The following is a 21,215-nucleotide window of genomic DNA, read 5'->3' as shown; positions in this document are numbered from 1 at the left end:
CAATAGCAGCAATGGCACGAGGGAGGTGGGTGTAGTATGACTGGGAAGTCAGAAAAGAGACGGAGGATGTAGAAGAGTTTGCTCATGGGGTTGGGTGGCGGTGGGGAGGCAGGCGCAAGCAGTGGGAGATTGAGTCAGAGCAGGATGGAGGTTGAATACACATCATCAGAGTGGTTTATGTCTTGGTCATTACCCAGAAATACTAGGGATAATGGGATAGATTCAGCATCCCACAGAATTATTGAGAGCAGTAGTCTCAACATTTCTGGGGATGTTGTGGGAGGTTATGTTAGGCCTCTCCTTAGCTGGCTGGGACTGCAGCCTGAATGGATTACACCTATAAAGGAGTCCCATTCATTCTTATTGTCTGAGGTACTTTGCTGAGTTTTGATGCCCCGTTTTAAGAGAGATGAACAACTAGAATTCATTAAATTAGGAGAAGTCAAAAGAGGCAAGGCTTAAAGAGCATGTGAAGATGAGAATTGTTGAAGGAACTAGAGTTGCTTAGCTTGGAAATTAGAAGATGTGAGGAACATGATCATAATCTTCAAGTAATTTAAAAGCAGGTAGTTAAACTTCTGTTGTGGAACAAAGAGGTGTAAATGAGTAATGAGAAAAGAGGTAGGCCAATAAGGGGGAGGACCTTATAAACTAAGGTAAATAGTTTGAACTTTTTTTTTTTTTTTTTTTTAATAGTTTGAACTTTTTTCTTGAGGGCAGTGGAAAGCCATCAGAGAGTCCTAAGCACTGTAGTGATGTGATTATTTTTCTGTTTCATAAAACATTATTCTCAGTACCACTTTCATATTGGATTTAGAGGTGGGGGAAGAGGGGCTATTGAAACAGTTCCTGCTAGAGAAAACCTATGTATATTAAATATTAAGAAAAGAGCACAGCATATGGAAAGTGATTGATCCATAAATTCTGAAGAAATGTAGAAAAGAAGATTGACATAACCTAGTATAGCAAAGGTCCTTTCCTCATATTTTGTTCCTCATATTACCAGAACTTTTTGTGGTTGCTTTAGGCAGAATGCAGCCCCACAATACTGTACTGAGGGGAGGCATTAAAATGGACTGGAGTCCATTGTCCACTGCCTTGGAAATGCTGGGAAAGCTCTTCATAGACCTGTCTCCTGATTTGGCTATTTGTGCAGATATTTGGTGTTAAGATAATTGAACCGTAATGTTGGTATTGAATGTACCATTTCTGCTACTTCTCTATCTGATGTACATCCTTGCTGTCCCATCTGTATAACTGTCCAGGAGAGTATTGCATATGTTAAAAAAAATTGTTTGCATTCAAAGATGCTGGAGTATATATGGGCTTGCTTTTTATATATTGTCAAAAATTTCTCAAATTATTTTTTGATTCAGTTTCACTAATTTCCAGTATTATTAATTTACACAGGTGCTACAGGGAGGGACAATTATCATTAAAATGCTGTGTTACTTTATATAATTGAAAGGTTTAAAATTTTTTTAAAAAATTTTTGTCATTCAAAAAAATTTTCTTAAAGCTGGAAGCTCCTTGACATCCTTTGGAACAGAAGCATCAAACAGCGGTACCCTGTCCCAAAGTAGTGCAGTTGGTTCTGCCTTTACACAGGATACAAGATCTCTAAAAACACAGTTATCTCAAGGTAAGCTGTTTTTTCCTTCAAAATTTTCCATTCTAAATTTCTATAGATGGTAGTCTTTCTCTGAATGTAAGAGCTTTTGCAGCTTGTAACTCATATGTATAATTTCTACTTAGTTCTTTAAAAAAATTTTTAAATTGTTGTTCAATAAGTACATTATTGAATGACTTCCACTGTTCAGACTTCTTATAATTCTTAGATCATAAAACTGAAATGGTGAACATTGTCTAAGTTTGACCTTTTTTTTTTTTACAAAGCAATTATATTACTTGTATATAATACTTAAATATTACTGGTCAATCTCAGACTCACCACTGAGGATGAACTATCCTTGATGAATTTGAAATAGTAGCTGAGGAAACAAACTATTCATTATGCTGTTGCATCTTTCCTAGCATCCTCATAGAATCTAGAGCAGTGGCTCTCAGTGTGGACCACTCACAATCAAATCATCTGATCTGGAATGCTTCTTAAAAATGTAGATCCTGAGAACTGCTACATCAGAATCCCTGGAGCTTGGAGATCTGCATTTTAATAAGCTTAAAGGATCCTGTTTCATTTCTTTTTAATTTTGTTTTTCCACCAACCAGTCTCATAACCTTCAGTGGTCCCAGGATTCTTTATCTGCTGCTAAAGTGGGTGAAACTGGCCCATTGCTTTATATGGATGTTTACTTTTAAATAAAACAATGTAAAGTCATTTCAGAAAGATGCTATTATGATCAGGACAGTATTTTTTAAAGCACTTGAGGGTAAAATCAAGCCAATGCTAAACATAATCCTGTGTATCTCACTTTAGATATTTTGAAATAGTTGTAGTTACTTTTATTCATATTGATTTAAAAAAAACTTAATTTTTAATTTTTTAACATTCTAAAGATTTTTTGTAGGTAAATTAGAAATACACTAAGCGCACTGTATAGCACGGGAAGCTATATTCAATATCCTGTGATAAACCATAATGGAAAAGAATATGAAAAAGAATGTATATATATATAAAATATATATGTGTATATATATATGTATAACTGAATCACTTTGCTGTACAGTAGAAATTAACACAACTTTGTAAATCAACTACAATAAATTTTTTAAAAAAGAAATACACTAAGCATAGGAAGAAAATAAAAATACCTATAATCTCACCACCCAGAAATAACAAATATTTACATCCAGGCTTTCATCTAGGTTAACATAAGTGTATATTTGTGTGTGTATGTTATTGGTTTGTTAATTTTTTTAAGATTTCCTTCTTAGAGAAGATATTTAATCTTTTTAAGCTTTAGTGTTCCATACTATAAAACAGGACTTTACTGATAAAACAACAGACTTATTGTAAGGGTTAAATTTTTTTTTAATGTATCAGTGTCCTTAACATAATGCCTGACACATAGAACGTGCTCAGTAGATGTTAGCTATCTTAATTAATAACCAACATTAACCTTAATATTGAAGCACCAGAAGGATTCTTATTAAAATCATAAGTAAGGATTCCCTTTCTCATTGCTACTCAGCATTGTTCTGGAATTTTTAGCTATGTCAGGAATACATGAAAAAGAAATAAGTATGAATATTAGAATAGCATTATTTGCCAATGCTGACTTCCTACTTGGAATTGAGAATTCACTGAAAAACTAGAACTAATATGAGATTTAAATTAGATAGAGGTAAAATGTAGAGAATAAGTATAAAAATCAGTAGATGTCCTAGGGCTTCCCCCCTGGCTCAGTGGTTTAAGAATCCACCTGCCAGTGCAGGGGACACGGGTTCGAGCCCTGGTCGAGGAAGATCCCACATTGCCGCAGAGCAGCTAAGCCCGTGAGCTACAACTACTGAGCCTGTGCTGTAGAGCCCGTGAGCCACAACTGCTCAGCCCGCATGCTACAACTATTGAAGCCCATGTGCCTAGAGCCCATGCTCAGCAGTAAGAGAAGCCACAACAATGAGAAGCCTGTGCACCACAGCAAAGAGTAGCCCCTGCTCACTGCAACTAGGGAAAGCCTTTGCACAGCAGGAAGACCCAATGCAGCCAAAAATTAAATAAATTTAAAAAAAAATAGATGTCCTAAAACCTAACCCACTGATTATTAATGGGGATAAAAGAAGATGTTCACAATGATGAGAAATAGAAATTATATATAAAATACATAATAAGAAATATGGCCAGTCTCTATGATGAAAGATACAAAATATAATAGAGGGACATAAAAGAAGTTACATGTAATCAAAGAAAGATATCTTATTCCTAGATAAAAAGATTTAGTATTAGGAAGACTTTATTTCTCATAATAATTAAATTTACTGTACTTTCAATAAATCTACATGGAATAGTAAGAGAACCTAATAAAACAGATACACAGACTATCTTAAAAATAAGTATGCAAGTATACCTAGATATGTTTTAAAAATAAAAGTAATGAGGGCTTCCCTGGTGGCGCAGTGGTTGAGAGTCCGCCTGCCAATGCAGGGGACATGGGTTCATGCCCCGGTCCGGGAAGATCCCACATGCCGTGGAGTGGCTAGGCTCGTGAGCCATGGCCACTGAGCCTGCACGTCTGGAGCCTGTGCTCCGCAACCGGAGAGGCCACAACAGTGAGAGGCCCGCGTACCGCAAAAAAAAAAAAAAAAAAAAAAAGTAATGTGATAGGGCTTTACCTCCTTAATAAAGTATACATAAAATAAAGCAGTACAGGAATAAATTTAGAGATGAATAGAGCAAAAGTCAGAAATAGATCCAAGTATAAATAAGTAATTAATATATGATAAAGATGTTATTTTTAAATTAGTAGAGAAAGACTACTAAATGATCCATCCAATAAATGATGTTGTGAACAGACAACTGCCTGATCACTTGGAAAAGTAACTCTAGAATCCTTCCCTCATACTTAAGGCTAAAATAAGTTTTGAATAGATTAAAATGTTTTTTAAAAATTTAATTACATATTTATTAGAAGAAAGAGGTATGTTTAAATAAAACAATGGGAGAGGCGGCCTGGGAATCTGCATTTTGATTTCACCAGCTAAAATTTTTGAAGTTTATAAAATTTTAACACCTAGAATTTTCTTGTAACTGTAAGAATAAGAAGGTGAAGATAACTCAAGGGGGTGTGTTTATTATAAAAGAGCTTTTGAGTTTATTCCTAATATGTCCAGTATCACCTGTATTTCCCTGTTTATAACAAAATTGCCATCATGATGTAGTACCAGACTTTAATTACAAAGGTTTTCAAAATACAGGGACTTACCTGTGGCTAAGACTCCGTGCTCCCAATTCAGAGGGCCCAGGTTTGATCCCTGGTCAGGGAACTAGATCCCACATATTGCAACTAAAAGATCCCGCATACCATAACTAAGACCCAGTGCGGCCAAATAAATAAATATTAAAAAAAAAAACAGCAGTGAGTTATTACTTACTGTGATTGCCCTATCACTTGCAGTTCTGTAATATTGTGAGTCACAGGATCTTAAAGAAAAGCCTTAATGAAGTAAAGTTTTGTAAGTTTATAAGATCATTTAATGTACTATGATAAAATTACCTAAACAATAGGCTTTTCCAAAAACTTAACACTTGTTTGACAAATAAATCTGTTTATAAGGTGATAAGTGATTACAAAATGTTTTCTCTTAGACCAAAACTTGTATAAACCACTATGATTTCCCATTATAATCAGTGGGAAAATTACAGTGTTTCTATTAATGGCAGAGTAAACTTTGTCATTAATGCTGGAAATGGTGACACACATTTGTAATTGCATACTTTAGTTAACCATATATTTGGGGAGTATTACTACTAAACAGTCCCTGAAGCACCTGGTGCACAACCACCAATGTGCTGTCAGTACTCACCAGTTCCCCAGTTTGGAGCCTGTGCAGGTAGCACAGGTGGGTAGTAACATTTGCAGCATATTTGGGAATATATTTTTTTTACATAAAATGAGGACAATTTTTTAAAGCAAAACCTATTTTGGTGCAATATCATGGGATGTGAGAGCATCTTGAGTGGAGATTTATGGCAAACATTAGAGACAAAAAGCATGATGGGAGCACCCAGTGTTACATTCTTCTGTTCATACTGTGACCAGGCTCTGACCTCATGGAAGAAAAAATGGAATTTGTAAGTACAAAACCCATATTAAGCAAAAATTTGCCAAGTGATCATTCAAACAGCAGAGGGTGAGTATGGCTACTGTGTAATTATCTGAAGGGTTTATTTGTTGCTGGCCTTTTAGTATTGATGTTTAATTACCCAAGACTCTAAGGAATCGAAGAACTTCACCTGACTTTCTAGTTCTTTACTTCCTTTATAATAGAAATTTAATGCAGATAATACTTATAGATATAAGGGTATCACTTTAGACATATCTTCAGAAAGTACTAAAAAAGTTAGGACTTCCCTGGTGGCACAGTGGTTAAGAACCCGCCTGCCAAAGCAGGGGACACGGGTTCAATCCCTGGTCTGAGAAGATCCCACATGCCGCGGAGCAACTAAGCCCATGCGCCACAACTACAGAGCCTGCGCTCTAGAGCCCGGAGCCACAACTACTGAAGCCCGCGCGCCTAGAGCCTGTGCTCCGCAGCAAGAGAAGCCACTGCAATGAGAAGACCGTATACCACAAGGAAGAGTAGCCCCCGCTGTCCGCAACTAGAGAAAGCCCACATGCAGCAAGGAAGACCCAACGCAGCCAAAAATAAATTTTAAAAGAAGTTAAAGCCTCTAGAAATAATGGCTAAAGTCTCAGTGTAATCTGGTGGTTGTGGTTATTGGGGAAAGCCTACACCTGACCTGCCTAAATTATCTTTGATAATATTCCTGGGGGATTTTGTACCAGAGTTTTTTTGTTTGTTTGTTTTGGGGTTTATTTTATTTTATTTTATTTTATTTACTGATCAAGTGACCAGCCCACTAAAGATAAACAGTTTTAAACTCTGGTCTAATGAGTAGATGGATTCAGATTGTGCTGAGGATTTGAATTGGTAGAAGTAAAACTCTAGACCTATTTTTAGGATCTAGGTTATTTTGAAACCCCCAGAGGATAGGGATAGTTTCTTATCTTTTGGTTACGTTTCAGGTCGTTCAAGCCCTCAGTTAGACCCTTTGAGAAAAAGCCCAACCATGGAACAAGCAGTGCAGACAGCCTCGGCCCACTTACCTGCTCCAGCACCTGTTGGGAGAAGGAGCCCTGTATCATCAACCAGGCCTTTACCATCAACCAGCCAAAAAGCAATAGAGAATCAAGAGCACAGGCGAGGTAGAACTTTAGCTATTTACTATTTTTTAATTGACTGGTCAACATCTTCCATTCAACTTACTTTCATTAAAAACATTTACTCTATGTAAATGATCCTAGAAAGTTTAAACTGAACTTGATAGAATGTTCAGTCTTTCAAATTTGACTCAAAGTAGTGATGGTGGTGGGGATATATAGATTTTTGGTTTTGTTCTGGGTTTGTTTGTTTTTCCATTTCTAACTTTCCAGAAGTTTTTGATTATGTGTCCTAAGTTAACTGTCACTTTCTGTGTGTTCTATAGCTGAAGTACACAAGGTTTCAAGACCAGAAAATGAGCAACTCAGAAATGATAGCAAGAGACAAATCGGTAAGTTGTTACTTGGATCTGAAAGCCTTATCCTATGCTTTTCAATAGAGGGAACATTTGAAATGTATGATGCATAATTACTATAAAGAAAGAATAGCAAGGGTTGGTGACTATAAAGGAGTAGCACAGGGGAGTTTCATTGTGGTAACAGACAGTTCTTTATCTTATGGTGGGGGTACTGTGGATCTGTATACGTAGCAAAATGTCATAGAACTGTACGTAACGACATACGAAAAAAATGAGAACATCCAAAACTGTTGAAATCTGAATATGAGATCTATAGTATAGTTAATTATATTGTGCCAGTGTCCTGGTTTTTCCCGGTTTTTGATAATGTATAATAGATAATCAAGATGTAACTGTTGGAGGGGAAGCTGGGTGATAGGCACATAGGACCACGCTACTTTTATTTCAATTTTTTTTAACCTAATTATTTCAAAAGTTTTTTTTTTTTTAACCACGTGTCTGGAATAAACCCTACTTGATGGCAGGCAGTTGTCTATTGATATATTCTTGAATGTTATCTGCAAGTAGGACTTGTATGTTTATATTTACATTGTTTTATGGCTTTCTCTTTTGTACTGTCTTGTATTTTTTTATGTTTTTGTGTCAGTTTCATGTTAGCATTATAAAATTGTTTTCTATGCTTTTAAGAATGGAATTGGGAGTTCCCTGGTGGCCTAATGGTTAGGACTCAGTGCTTTCACTGCCATGGCCTGGGTTCAATCCCTGATCAGGGAACTAAAATCCTGCAAGCCGCGTGGCATGGCCAAAAGAAAAAAAAGAATGGAATTATCGGGAACTATATTCAATATCCTGTAATATACCGTAATGGAAAAGAATATGAAAAAGAATATATATAACTGACTCACTTTGCTGTACAACAGAAGTTAACACAGCATTGTAAATCAACTATGCTTCAATAAAATAAATGTTTTAAAAAAGAATTGAATTATCTGTACCTTTAAAATTGAGTTTTCTCATTAAAGTTAAGCTCTGGGCTCCTTTTTTTTTGGAAGTAATTATTCAAGGACTTTAACTTTCTTTCATTATTATTGATTTAGTATGATTGTATACTTTCTTTATCTGTTTTGTAATCTATGACATTTACCCCAAATCCATCCATTTTATTCTTTTCAAATTTATTAGCAGAGAATAAATTATAATTATAAACTCTTCCAAATTAAAAAATAAAAGCAGTGTGTGATCTCTTTAATTACATAATAATTGGAAGATGCTCTTTCACTTAATTTTAGAAAGCTAGATACAATTTTAAATGTAAAAACACTTTATTTCTTCTGTACATTTTTATATGTTTATGTTTTTATTTGTTGTTGTTTTTTGATGTGGACCATTTTTTTTTAAGTCTTTATTGAATTTATTACAGTATTGCTTCTGAGTTATGTCTTGGTTTTTTTGGCTATGAGGCATGTGGGATCTTAGCTCCCCAACCAGGGATTGAACCCGAACCCCCTGCACTGGAAGGCAAAGTCTTAACCACTGGACCGCCAGGGAAGTCCCTATATGTATTTTATTTGTGCTGTGTGCCATAGAATTACAGAGGTTTTGGTTTGGTGTACTATGTTTCACTTTTTTTAATTTGGAAAAAGAACCCCTCTCTTCTCAAGATAAAATAATTGCCATGCTTCCATCATTCAAAAATCGTGTAAAGTAGTGCACGCTTTGGCAGCACATATACTAAAATTGGAACGATACGGAGAAGGTTAGCATGGCTCCTGCACAAGGATAACATGCAAATTCGTGAAGCACTGCATAGTTTAATATAAAAAGAATATGTGTATATATGTGTGTGTGTGTGTCTATCTGAATCACTTTGCTGTATACCAGAAACTAATACAACATTGTAAATCAACTATACTTCAATTTAAAAAATAAAATATAAATCATGTAAAGCAATAAATAAAATATCTCTCACTGCCCTTCAAAATTTAAGACAGAAATACTGTGCTCTAATTTCTGGCTTTTGGCCAAGACATTTTCAGTAGTAGAGCTGAATATTTAAACATCCTGCTTGTCTAGATTTAAGTGTCTGGATATACTGCTGTGGGTTTTTGAGGTTTGTTTTCTCAAACTTAGACAATTTGCCAAATTTTAGTGAACAGTGAGCACAAACCTGTCTATTACTCTGTAGTCACTTCTGATCTTTATCAGTATGTGTTAAACATTTCACATAATTATAATCATTGAATTCATAGTGCTTTGTGCTCTATATTTTTCTGTTAACCGACATCAAATACTATTCCATGTTTCTCTTTAATTTTTTTCTTCTTAACTGTTCCTCTTGTGTTGGATATTTGGGTTCTCAAGTTTTCACTATAATTTATGCTACTTTGGTATTGCTTTATCATACCTCATAAATCTTGTTATTGTATTAAATTGTAGAGAAAAATAGATACAGGAAGACTTGAAAAATATGGAGCCATTTAGAGGGAGACAGTAAAGGTGAAGCAGGAAGTGGTTGGAGTGGTTGAGACCATGTACGTCTTTTCTTTTTTAAAAAAAATATAAATTTATTTATTTATTTTTGGCTGCGTTGGGTCTTCATTGCTGCACGCGGGCTTTCTCTAGTTGCAGTGAGCGGGGGCTGCTCTTCATTGCTGTTCACGGGTTTCTTATTGCAGTGGCTTCTCTTGTTGTGGAGCACGGGCTCGAGGCGCGTGGGCTTCAGTAGTTGTGGCACACGGGCTCAGTAGTTGTGGCTCGTTGGCTCTAGAGCACAGGCTCAGTAGTTGTGGCTCACAGGCTTGGTTCTCCGCGGCATGTGGGATCTTCCCGGACCAGGGATAGAAGCCGTGTCCCCTGCATTGGCAGGCAGATTCTTAACCACTGCGCCACCAGGGAAGTCCAAGACCATGTACTTATTGTCTTTTGTGTTATCTTGCAATTTGTGCTGCTAAATGTTCATCTATTTTTCTCACTATAAATCTTGATTTCTATGATCCTTTCCATAAAAGTCTTCATGAATTTTGAGAACCCAATATATATTTGACATTTTGTAGGTATTAGGGATATAAGAAAAACAAAGTAATTTAGTACAGAAGTCTCCCAAATTGTTTGGTTGTATACTGTATCAGTAGCATGTATGAGTGTAAACCCCATAGATATAAATTTCATGTGTGCCATTTATAAATTTCATGTTTATAAATTTTATATGTGCTCTTCTCAGTCTATTATATATTAAATGTTTGTGAAACTTCATCTTTTTTATATTAAAAAATACAAATATCGTCATGTGCATAGAGACTTGTAAGCATTTCTCTTGTTGACCGTAAAGACCACAATAATAGCTTCTGCTCTAAACCAGCTTGTTCTTTCTTTATTAATATAGTTCCAGGTGCTCCTTCAGCTCCAAGGAGAGGGCGTGGGGGTCATCGAGGTGGCAGGGGAAGATTTGGTATTCGACGAGATGGTCCAATGAAATTTGAGAAAGACTTTGACTTTGAAAGTGCAAATGCACAATTTAACAAGGAGGAAATCGACAGAGAGTTTCATAATAAACTTAAATTGAAAGGTGAGTTTTTATTTTTCTATTCAAAAAATACTCTTATTTGACTTGTGAATTATGGATGTTTAGTACAAGTCTTGACTTTTATGGTATGTGCTTTTGTTTTTCATTAGAAGATAAACTTGAGAAACAGGAGAAGCCTGTAAATGGTGAAGATAAAGGAGACTCAGGAGTTGACACCCAAAACAGTGAAGGAAATGCAGATGAAGAAGATCCACTTGGACCTAACTGCTATTATGACAAAACTAAATCTTTCTTTGATAATATTTCTTGTGATGATAACAGGTACAATCTTTTAAGCTGCTCTTATGCTCTTAGGAGGTTGAAGTGTGAAATGAATTCTTATAAATTCACAAAGTTTAATGAATACTTAAAAATATCTAGGGACTGCCCTGGCAGTCCAGTGGTTAAAAATCCGCACTTCCAATGCACGGGTTCAATCCCTGGGTGGGGGGGCCACGGGTTCAATCCCTGGTCGGGGAACCAAGATCCCATATGCTGCATTGTGTGGCCAGAAAAAAAAAAAAACTAATGACTACAATTGTTTAATGATTTATTTTGCTAAAAGAAAATAATTTATACTAAAATTTTAAATGATATTACTCTTTGAGAAAAATAATCATATACTTTTGTTTGGGGATGCATTCACATTTGAAAATTAGTAAATAAAAATAGAGGCATTCATCTAACACCTAAACACCTTTTACTTTACCCCTCTACAATGTAGTTCAGATGAAGTTTGCTGATACAGTAAAGCTCTGCTATATTGCAGTAAATGTGGATCCAGAAAACTGGTTAATTAAAGGATCCAACATAACAAACTAAGAGTTCCAGGGTTTCTGCTGCCTGATCCTAATCGTCTTCCTGGCTGCAGTTTGGTGCCACCTGGTGGCAGTTTTCTACTTCACTTTAAACGTGGATGGGGATGATTCTGAATCCTCTGATTATCTGGGCTGTGGGCCAGCAGCAGCAATTCAGACGCTTCAGGCGTCCGGTTCAGAGGTTGGGCCAGGAGCATACTAGGAACTCAGGGATCTATCCTCCATCTCTTCACATTCTGAGACAGGGTTTCCTTTCCTGGCTTTGCCCTTTCTTCCTTTGGGGCTGATTGGAGGGTAGAGTCAATTGCCAATCCCATTTATTGGGGCTGTTGTCAGTTTCTTTGTATTATCAACTGCATTTGCAAGAAGCTTAATACCAGTCATATTTTCACATGAATTATAGGAACATATTGCCATGGACAGCTTGTGATGACTTAGATAAGGCGCTTATTTTTATTTGATTCTTAGGAATTACTTAGCCTTAATTTGGAAATCAGTGCTACATAGTTTTGCTGGAAAATGTTCTTTAAAACTTGATACACTAAAGATTATTTGTTCTCATAATAGAGAACGGAGACCAACCTGGGCTGAAGAAAGAAGATTAAATGCAGAAACATTTGGAATCCCACTTCGTCCAAACCGTGGCCGTGGAGGGTACAGAGGCAGGGGAGGTCTTGGTTTCCGTGGTGGCCGAGGACGTGGTAGCGGCCGAGGTGGTAACTTTGCCACTCCTCGAGGATTTCGTGGTGGATTCAGAGGAGGTCGTGGGGGCAGGGAGTTTGCAGATTTCGAATATAGGGTAAGTATTATTATGTGCTTTGGGGTTGGCTTGAAGTTGTATGAAATTCAAAATGTTTTAAACTCTTATCTATTAGAGGTGAATATTTTTAGGGCATTTGTATAACTTCCACTTGACTTTTCAGTGGAGGATGTACCTGATTAGGATATTTATATAATTTTAAGGAGCAGTAACTTCTTGGTTAATGAATCTAATTCTTTTTTAACTATTTTCTTTTCAGTTGGAGGAAGTAAAGAGATAGAAATGTGATATTCTTTTTTATCTTTCTGTTATAAAACCATGGTTTCAGATTTAATGGACTGGTAAAATTTCTTCCAAAAACCTGTTAAGAGACTGACTTAGGATTAATTTCTTTTCCTTAAAAAAATTTTGTTGTTGTTGTTGGAGGCACAGGGGATCACTAAAAGATATTATACGGTACAGAAAAGAGCCATATTGTGTCACCTTTATTTCATATTACAAAGTATGCTTCAATACCAAGAGAATCTAGGAAGAACATATTTAAAGGGGTCTTTAAGTCAGTGTTACTATCCTAGTCATCGATTTTAGGGATAGTGGAGAGGAAAGTATATAATCAAAGAAACGATCAAAGTCCTATCATAAAGAAGTCTACTAGGAATTACATAGGGCAGCTAGAGACAAAAAGACCGGGACTTCCCTGGTGGCGCAGTGGTTAAGAATCCGCCTGCCAGCGCAGGGGACATGGGTTCGAGCCCTGGTCTGGGAAGATCCCACATGCTGTGGAGCAACTAAGCCCGTGCGCCACAACTACTGAGCCTGCATACCACAACTACTGAAGCCCGCACACCCTAGAGCCCTGCTCTGCAGCAAGAGAAGCCACCACAGTGAGAAACCCATGCACTGCAATAAAGAGCAGACCCCGCTCGCTGCAAGTAGAGAAAGCCTGCGCACAGCAACAAAGACCCAAAGCAGCCAAAAATAAATTAAAAAAAAAAAAGAAAAGGAAAAGAAACAAAAAGATCTACTAGCAGGAATTTCATTATTCAGTATTTAAAACTGGTCATTGTTGAGATCCCTCTTGAAGGGTCATTGTTAGTGGCTTTTGGATCTGTTCTGTTAATTTTGATGCCTTTAATATTGTGTCATCACAGCCAAGGCTGCTGAAAATTAGCCTCAAGTCGTTAGCTCAGGATACCCAGCCACAGTAAATGCAGCCTGATGTAGCTTCAGCACTTCTAACTTGCAAAATGGCCATTCCAGCTAGGGGACTGTGTCTTAGGAACTACAGAACTCCTCTTCCTTGCCACTATTACTCCTCTTGAGGTTGCCAGTGACCTTTGCTTATAGAATTCAGTAGCCTTTTCACAAATATTTGACCTTAACTACTCTGCAATATTTGACACTGATAACTGCCTACCCAAAGTGGAGTCTTTCTTCCTGCTTTTTGTTTTTTTAACACTTTTGATATTTTTCTCTTTATAAAAATAACGTATGTTCCTTAACACAGCCTATAAGGTGCTTCATGATCTGCCTGTTTCTCCAGATGAGAGGTCTAGTACTTGCTCTAGATCTTGTTGCCAGTGGAACTGCCCTTTTCTTCATTCATTGTGCTACACATATGTGGGTCTTCTTGCTCTTGTTTAGTGCCAAGCTTATTCCTATCTCACGACCTTTTTACCCATTCCTTCTGCCTGCAATGTTCAGTTTGCTCCATTGTGTTCATGTTTGCACTCTAGCATAGGCTCGAACTTTCCCTCTCTCCTCTCCTGCAGCAATTTCCCCCTCCCCTTTCTGAGCTTGTCTATTCATAGCTTCTAATCAGTTTTTCAACTTGGACCTTGTATGCTTTCACTTACATTTTTCTATATTTACTTGCATTGTGTCCTGTGATCAACTTAAACTTAACCTTCCTCAGAATGTCCTCATCATCTTCTCACTTTCCCATCATCTCAGTTTGGTATTCTTTTGTCTCCCAGGCTGTGGAGGTATCCATGATCATGGGCCATTTCCACATCACCACGTTCATTCCTTTGAGGCGTTTCTGCCAACTACCATAATAACCCACTGATTGGTGTTTAGACCTTCAGTTTCTCTTTACCTCACTTCAGGCATATCAGCTACCTGTTGAAGAACGTGTGGCAACTCCTGTTGAAGACCACATTGAGTCAGCTTGGTTTGAGGAAAAGTACGTTTAAATTAGACCTTGATCCTGATGAGAATTTTAGTAATTTTTGCTAGTATGACCTCAGTTGAGTTGTTAAACCTTTCTGGCCCTCAGTTTTGCACAGTTTTATTTCAGACACACCATTAAAGTCTCAGAGTTGGAAAGCATCTGAGAGTTGTGACCTCCTGGCCAAACCAAAATCCTCTTCTGTTGGTATCCTTTATGAGGGCTGGGAACTTATTACACTTTCTAAGAGCATCCATCCCACCCCAAGGGTGCTCTAATTATTAGGATTTCACAGACACACACATAATTTGAAAAAATCTTTTTCCCTCTACCTTCTAAACTTATTAGTTTAACTCTATCCTTGTCTATACACAGAATATATACTCTTCTTCCTAATGATTTTTCATATATTTGAAAAAATTAGCTGTCATGTTGTGTAAGACTGGATCATTAATCCCCTTTATCTGAGCAGTCATCAGTAAACCTTTGAGTAAACACTGTGTGCATAGAATATGCACTTATTAATGCGTTTTGAGGCTGTGTCTCACTGTTCAGCCATTTTGAGCCTTTAGTTAAAACTCCTATCATATATATTGTAGAATTAGAATGCATTGCAGAGGTTGTCTGCATGAGTCTTTATCCGCACTAATGTATCCCTGACAGATAGTTCAACCTCTGCTTGGGTGTTTCAAGGAGTGATAGATTCACTAGACCTCAGGCTGATGGCTAGAAGGTTCTAATGTGACGTTGCACTGCCTGCTCGTTTTACTCTGTAAGGGTCCCACTGGATATATCCAGCCCCATTTATTATTACCCTTTAACCTGTCCGATTCAAGCAGTTGACTCATGGTCATCTCTTATACACACTGCTTGATTCCAACTCTGACTTCATTCATTGACCAAATATATTGAATTCTTCGCATGTGCCAAGCTCTATGCTGGACATTGGTGGTAACAAAACACATGCAGTCCCAGCCTTCTTGATGTTTATGGTCCAGTGCGAAGACAGACCCAGCTGAAAGACAGGGGCTTCCTTTCAGTCTTGCCTAAGGTTTGCTCTATCCTTAGAAACTTCTCTTCCTTCCTCCACTGATTTCTTCCTTTTCTGACCTCCTGTGGTATCTGCTTTCATCACCACACATTTTACGTATACTTATATTCCCTATTTCATGTGTTTTGTTTTGTTCTGCATCGCCAACTAGATGGGAGCCTCTTGGCGTTAGTGAATATGTATTTTACTTTTCTTTCCACCAGAACACCTATCTCAGCATGGAGCCATAGTGGGCTTGAAGTAAGTACTTAGCATGTTGATTAGGAATAAGTTACTTCAGTGAGGCTGAAGGTCCATCAGTGTGGCTAGCCATTGCTTGTCCATTCCAAAGTTGAATGATCTTCTGTCTGCCACTAGATCCCGGACCTTCTCAGCAGCCTGTTCCTTCTAAATCATAGCATCTGGCACCTTTAAAGGTGGAAGTAGTGATTGACCACTATTACATAAAGGAAATTTACCTTCTAAGATTATACTTGTTTCTGAAGCATCTAATACTTCTCAGAGATGAAGTACAGTGGCATTTGCAGCAGCCTTCATGTAATGGGTTAGCTTTGTTCTTTATGCTCCACTGACATGAACATTATGAGCAGATCTGGTTGTTTAATGAAAACATGGGTGATAGGATCATATATTTTTTTTTAGAACTCCTTAGAAATATCAGTCAAACTAGAACTTCTCTCCCACCCTACTGCAATAGATAGTTAGGAAACCAAGGACCCAGAGGAGTTAACTCTCTTGATCTAGGTATAAGCTTAGCCAAAATTTACTCTTCGGCTTCTGAGTTTTCCTTAGGATAATGTTAGAAACATAAACTTGTGGTGAGTTTGGTCCTATGGTGCTTTTTCTTTTCTTTCTTTTTTGGGGGCTGGGAGATCAGGCTGGGGCTAATGAGAGAGTGGCCCACTCCTATTTTATACGCTGCTGCTAAGGAGGTTAAGCTGCCATGGTGGGTGAGACAGGTTGCCTTTCATTTGAGTCTGTGTTTCTTCAGAGAGGGTCCAGAGACAACAAGGTATCTGAAATGACTCAGCATGGTACTCTCTCCCTTTCCCCTTTTATTTTCTCCTTTCCTTCCTGCTACTTCTCTGTTTCCTTCTCCCCTTTCCCTCCCTCTTTCCCTTTCTATCTCGCTTTCTTTTTTTACCTTTCAGAAAATCACAGCTTTTGAACCCTAAAAGGTCTGGATTGATCATACAGCTTTCTGAAAGGTAAAAAAAAACACAGGGCATGTGAAGGTTGGCATTGGTGGGGGACAGACATCAGGATCATCCTCAGCTTATTTCTTTCTGTATCAACTTACACCATGCCGTTTGTATTCTAATTTAATAACGTACAAATGGTTTGGTGTTGTATACACAGATAAAATTAAGTTTTTAACATAGGCAGTGTGTATTTCTAACAGTCAGGGTGAGAATCAGCAGTAAAAATCAGGTAGCAACTAGTAGCAGCTAGTTGGTAGCAACTAGTCCTGAGGAAAAGAGAAGCCCTTGGCTCTGTGTACAGGCATTTGGTTTAGGATTAATCTCACTGGAAAGCTAGAGGCTCCTTGAGATTTTTATTGCTTTCTCCCTGGTTGCTTTTAAAAACATTTCCCAGGCAGCGCTCTGATTTTCAGAACTTATTTCAGATTTAAAAGTTGTCCTTTTAAAATGAATTTCCAAATCATTGCTTTCTCCTGACATGAAACTGTGGAGAAGAGAAATGTTATTTTACCACCTGGATATTTTATTGCATAGTAAAGATATCAAAGACTCGGGAATTTTATTTATCTTCTTCCAAAAAATGTTGTCAGTTGTATTTGATGAGTTTGACTACTATGATGAAGGCTTAATTTTTTTTTAAATTATTAGGACAGCACCAAAGGTAGTAGGGTGTGCCTATATCTTAGCAGGGGGCCTTCTTGCTAGGACAAGCCCACAGCACCACTGCTTTAACCTCTACTAACTGGAAAATACACTTAACAAATAATGAGCTACTGCTGGGTATGTAAGTTATAAAAAGTGTTTCCTGGAAATCAGTGAAATGAGTTTATACATGAAAGTAAGAGGAGGATATATTTAAAGGTTATGAAAAATATACTTAAAATAAAGCAAATTTAAAAGAAATACTTATGAATAAACCCCAATAGTTTGAAACATGAGCTAATTTTTTTTTTCCTTTTTAGAAAGACAACAAAGTTGCTGCATAGTCTGCAAACAAGTCTTTGAAAATAGATGGATTTTTAGCTCTTCGTGGTCCTGAGAATTGGTTTCAGTCTTTGAGAAGAATGAAAAAGTGAATTTGCTGTATATTTGTCACCAGCACTGGGTTTTTGTTTGTTTGTTTGTTTGTTTTTCTGCTTAATTTCAAAGATACAATACAGTTAATTTTGGGGGTGGGAGGGAAGGCTCATCTTAATAAATGAGCATTAAATATATTTGGAATAGCAGAAGGTTAAGTAATTTCTTATGTATAGTTAAACTAAAGCAGTACTCCAGTGGAACTTATAAGTATTTTTTCATCACTGAAAGGATTTTTCTTATCACTAAATTGTATTTGGCAATTATTGTGAGTTGCCTGCAGATAGGGCCGTGTTACTGTTTTGAGCCACAGAAGGAAGGGTCTGTGTGTCTATGTGTCTGTGTGTCTGTCTATATCTTTCTTTTTCTTTCTTTCTTTCTTTCTTTCTTTTTTTGGAAATCCTGTAATAACCCTTCTGAGGTAGCTTATTTCGTCAATTAATTAGGGTGCTGGATGGTAGAGAATTTTGTCAGTCAACTATGTACACACAGTAAATACTGTTTCTTAGGCAAAGGTAACTTTTTTATATAGTTGTAAAATTCCATTATATTCCATTGCCAAAGAAACATTAAGAACTTTGTATAGCTGTATAAAAAGCAACTAATTTTTTAAAGAATAAACATTTTAAAGTCAGCAAACATACTGTGTCCTTGCAGAAGTTGATGTGCTGAGGAGCTGAAGTATGGGTGGGTCTTTTTTTCATAGCTTTTCAGGCTTAAGATTGTTGATTTTGATTTTTTTTTTAAATGTTTGGAACGTAAATGAAGATTTGATACATTCTTTCATTATCTAAAAAGGGTAAATTACTTATGCTCATTGTAAGAACTTTATTTTGTAGCAAATGGCATATCACAGGATTTATCCACATAATAGATATTTTCAGTATACAAATGTAAATAATCATAGATAAGAATGTACTTAGCTGTATTTTCAAATAAGTAACCCCCCCTTTTTTAAGACAATAAAACTAAGTGTCAATTAACCTGTTCTTCCTGATATGCCTGGAGTTTTGTTGTGATACCTTGACTTTTTCCATTATATTTCAAGATGATTCAGAGTGTTAGAAATTATTTTGGCAACCTATAAGATATCATAACACTGGTCCTTAGGCCTGTGACCCACAAATGACTCAGTATAGAGTTAATTGCTAAAATTATTAGTAAATCTTTTTGATATTTTAAGCTATAGTGGAAAAAAAATCTGGCCACTTTGTGTTTTTATGAAGGCCGTGGAATAAAGGGATACAAAGATTAAATATTTTTATCTATTTTGATTTTTGTTAACTTTCTCCTTAAAATATTCAGTAGTGATAAAGATATGGAAAATTGCACTGTAGGAGAATTGGAGTATATAAAGGTGGTTGATAATTTTAATTTTATATCTTTTGTGTAGCTCTACAAGAAAATGTTTTGTAATTTGGTTTCATTATTAAGGTCCAGTACTTGGCAGCCATAGTTTAGATAATATTGTTTAATACTGTTTGCTTGCATGTTAACAACAAAATCTTTTGGAGGACCCATAAATCATGGCATTGAACACATTTCTGAGGCATTCTGAACATCAAAGCAAGTGCTATGGCAATACCTGTGTAGACTATTAGAGATGTCCTGGGCTGATTCGAAAAAAAAAAAACAAAAAAACCCTGTAAATACCAGTTCTACACGCTCTGAAAGTATGAATTCATGCATTTTCCAAGCCCTCTGCGTCATTGACTAGGGCATTTGGTACCCCAGTAATAACCGGCAGCGTGACATACCTGCAGTGCACCTTACAATATTAAAAAGGTTTTTAATTCTAAGACAGAATAAAACTGTTCAATAAAAAATGTTCGTCAAAGTTCTTTCTCCTTAAACACTAATATTTTCTTACAGTAGAAAGAAGTATAGTGAAGGGCATCTTTAACATGTAACAATGGAATTATGGTCATGTTTATATTCCCTAAAATAGCTAAATTAATTTGTTTTCCTAGGATTTATACAGTGTTGTGTTTAAAGCTGGAAGCCCTTTCTCCCCCTCCTAGAGTACAGACAGCTCCTGAGTTACAATCCATGACATGAGGAGACTAAGCCAACCAGGCACAGGCCAAGCTGGAAACCTTAGGCTAGAATGCACCCTCTGTGGGCAAGCACATGCAGAAGGCAAAAAAGGGAAGGGCTGATTCCGCTGAAACTTGTCTTTGGATAGACCATTTCTCCTTCCAAAAGCACGACTTAATGTGAGGGGTAGGGAGAGTGGTCAGGAATGTTAATTCAGCTCAATGGATCTTAATCAGGGGTGAACTGCCGTCCAGGGAGCATTTAGGAATGAGAAAGCAGGTGTTTTGGTTATCACAATGACTCGGGGCCCACCACTGGCATTTAAGAGTAAGGGCCAGGATGGTAAATGTTCTGTGCTATGCTAGACAGCGCCATAATTGATTATGCAGCCCAAGTGCAGCAGTGACCCTTCCACTTCGAGAAATACTGACTAAAGTCCCTCTACATGGAAAGACAATGAGTGGGGAATTAATTTTTCCCAAAAAATTTTTAATAAAACTTTACTAAAGAATCTTTACATGGTATATGAAAGGAAAAGGACCTTACTTGCAAGAGTACTGTCAACATTTTGGAAACTCATTTATCATCACATAGGAATTACCATTTCATCCTGTTCTCTGTCAGTAGTTCATAAATCTCATACCAGAAGCACCTGAGGAGCATTTTTTAAAGTACAAATTCCCATGCCCCACACTTGGAGAGTCTGATTCTGAAGTTCTGCAGTGAAACCTGGGAATCTGCCTAGGTCCCACAGGTAGTTCTGATCAGCCAGGTTTAGAAAGCCAATTTTAAAACATCACAGCTGACTCATCTAATCTAGCCCCCCTCCTTGTAAGGGTCTTGGTGATGTTTCCATGTAGAACTATTTTATCATTTCTCTGTCCTCCCAAATTCAGTATATCTAAGTTGTGACTCCAGCATGAAGAGTGGGAAAGAACTAAATGGAGCAGGGGTGCATTTCTGCAGGATAGAATCTAAGGGGAAACAGGAAAATTGAGACTTGCTTCCTCTAGGGTTTGGCTGCTTTGAGTACCGAGGCTCCGTTCCTAGCATATAGGAAATGAGTGTGTGTTGTTTCTGTGTCTCAGTTTTACATAGTTTTTGTCCCTGTCTCCATGGGTTGTCAGTCTGAAAGAAAAGCTGCTCTTTCTGCACAGCCCTGTGGTAATAGCTCACATCTGATCGTGTCTGGATTCATTGTTACAGGATCCCCCTGCCCTATTAGTTCAGAGACTAAAAGCTGGTTTAAGTAGTGACAGTGGGGAGTGTCACAGAATAAAGTAATGAAGGCGAGTGAGCTCTTAGAGGAGCTCAGATGTCAACCAGTTTGCTTAGTT

The 21,215-nt window shown here is 37.1% G+C and overlaps 1 protein-coding gene and 1 non-coding gene across 4 annotated transcripts in view; both read left to right on the top strand.

Annotated features, from left to right (window-relative positions):
- The window catches only part of LSM14A (LSM14A mRNA processing body assembly factor), a 54,884-nt gene extending 36,054 nt beyond the window's left edge, over positions 1-18,830 (top strand). For 2 of the 3 annotated variants that reach the window (XM_059999333.1, XM_059999332.1), the window contains exons 4-10: positions 1,520-1,642; positions 6,708-6,887; positions 7,169-7,234; positions 10,584-10,766; positions 10,874-11,045; positions 12,149-12,380; positions 17,727-18,830. In XM_059999333.1, coding sequence (XP_059855316.1) covers positions 1,520-1,642; positions 6,708-6,887; positions 7,169-7,234; positions 10,584-10,766; positions 10,874-11,045; positions 12,149-12,380; positions 17,727-17,750 — 980 coding nt within the window. In that variant the 3' untranslated portion in view covers positions 17,751-18,830. The remainder of the gene's footprint in view (positions 1-1,519; positions 1,643-6,707; positions 6,888-7,168; positions 7,235-10,583; positions 10,767-10,873; positions 11,046-12,148; positions 12,381-17,726) is intronic. The other variant, XM_059999334.1, reaches the window with a different exon arrangement.
- LOC132417396 (U6 spliceosomal RNA) lies at positions 8,909-9,015 on the top strand. Its single transcript, XR_009517833.1, has one exon. It is a non-coding gene; the product is annotated as a U6 spliceosomal RNA (small nuclear RNA).
- Positions 18,831-21,215: the final 2,385 nt, after the last annotated feature.

Source organism: Delphinus delphis, chromosome 20, assembly GCF_949987515.2.
Source record: "Delphinus delphis chromosome 20, mDelDel1.2, whole genome shotgun sequence".
NCBI classification, from domain to species: Eukaryota; Metazoa; Chordata; class Mammalia; order Artiodactyla; family Delphinidae; genus Delphinus; species Delphinus delphis.
The sequence above is the reverse complement of the archived record's forward strand: the minus strand, read 5'-3'. Positions and strand labels throughout refer to the sequence as shown.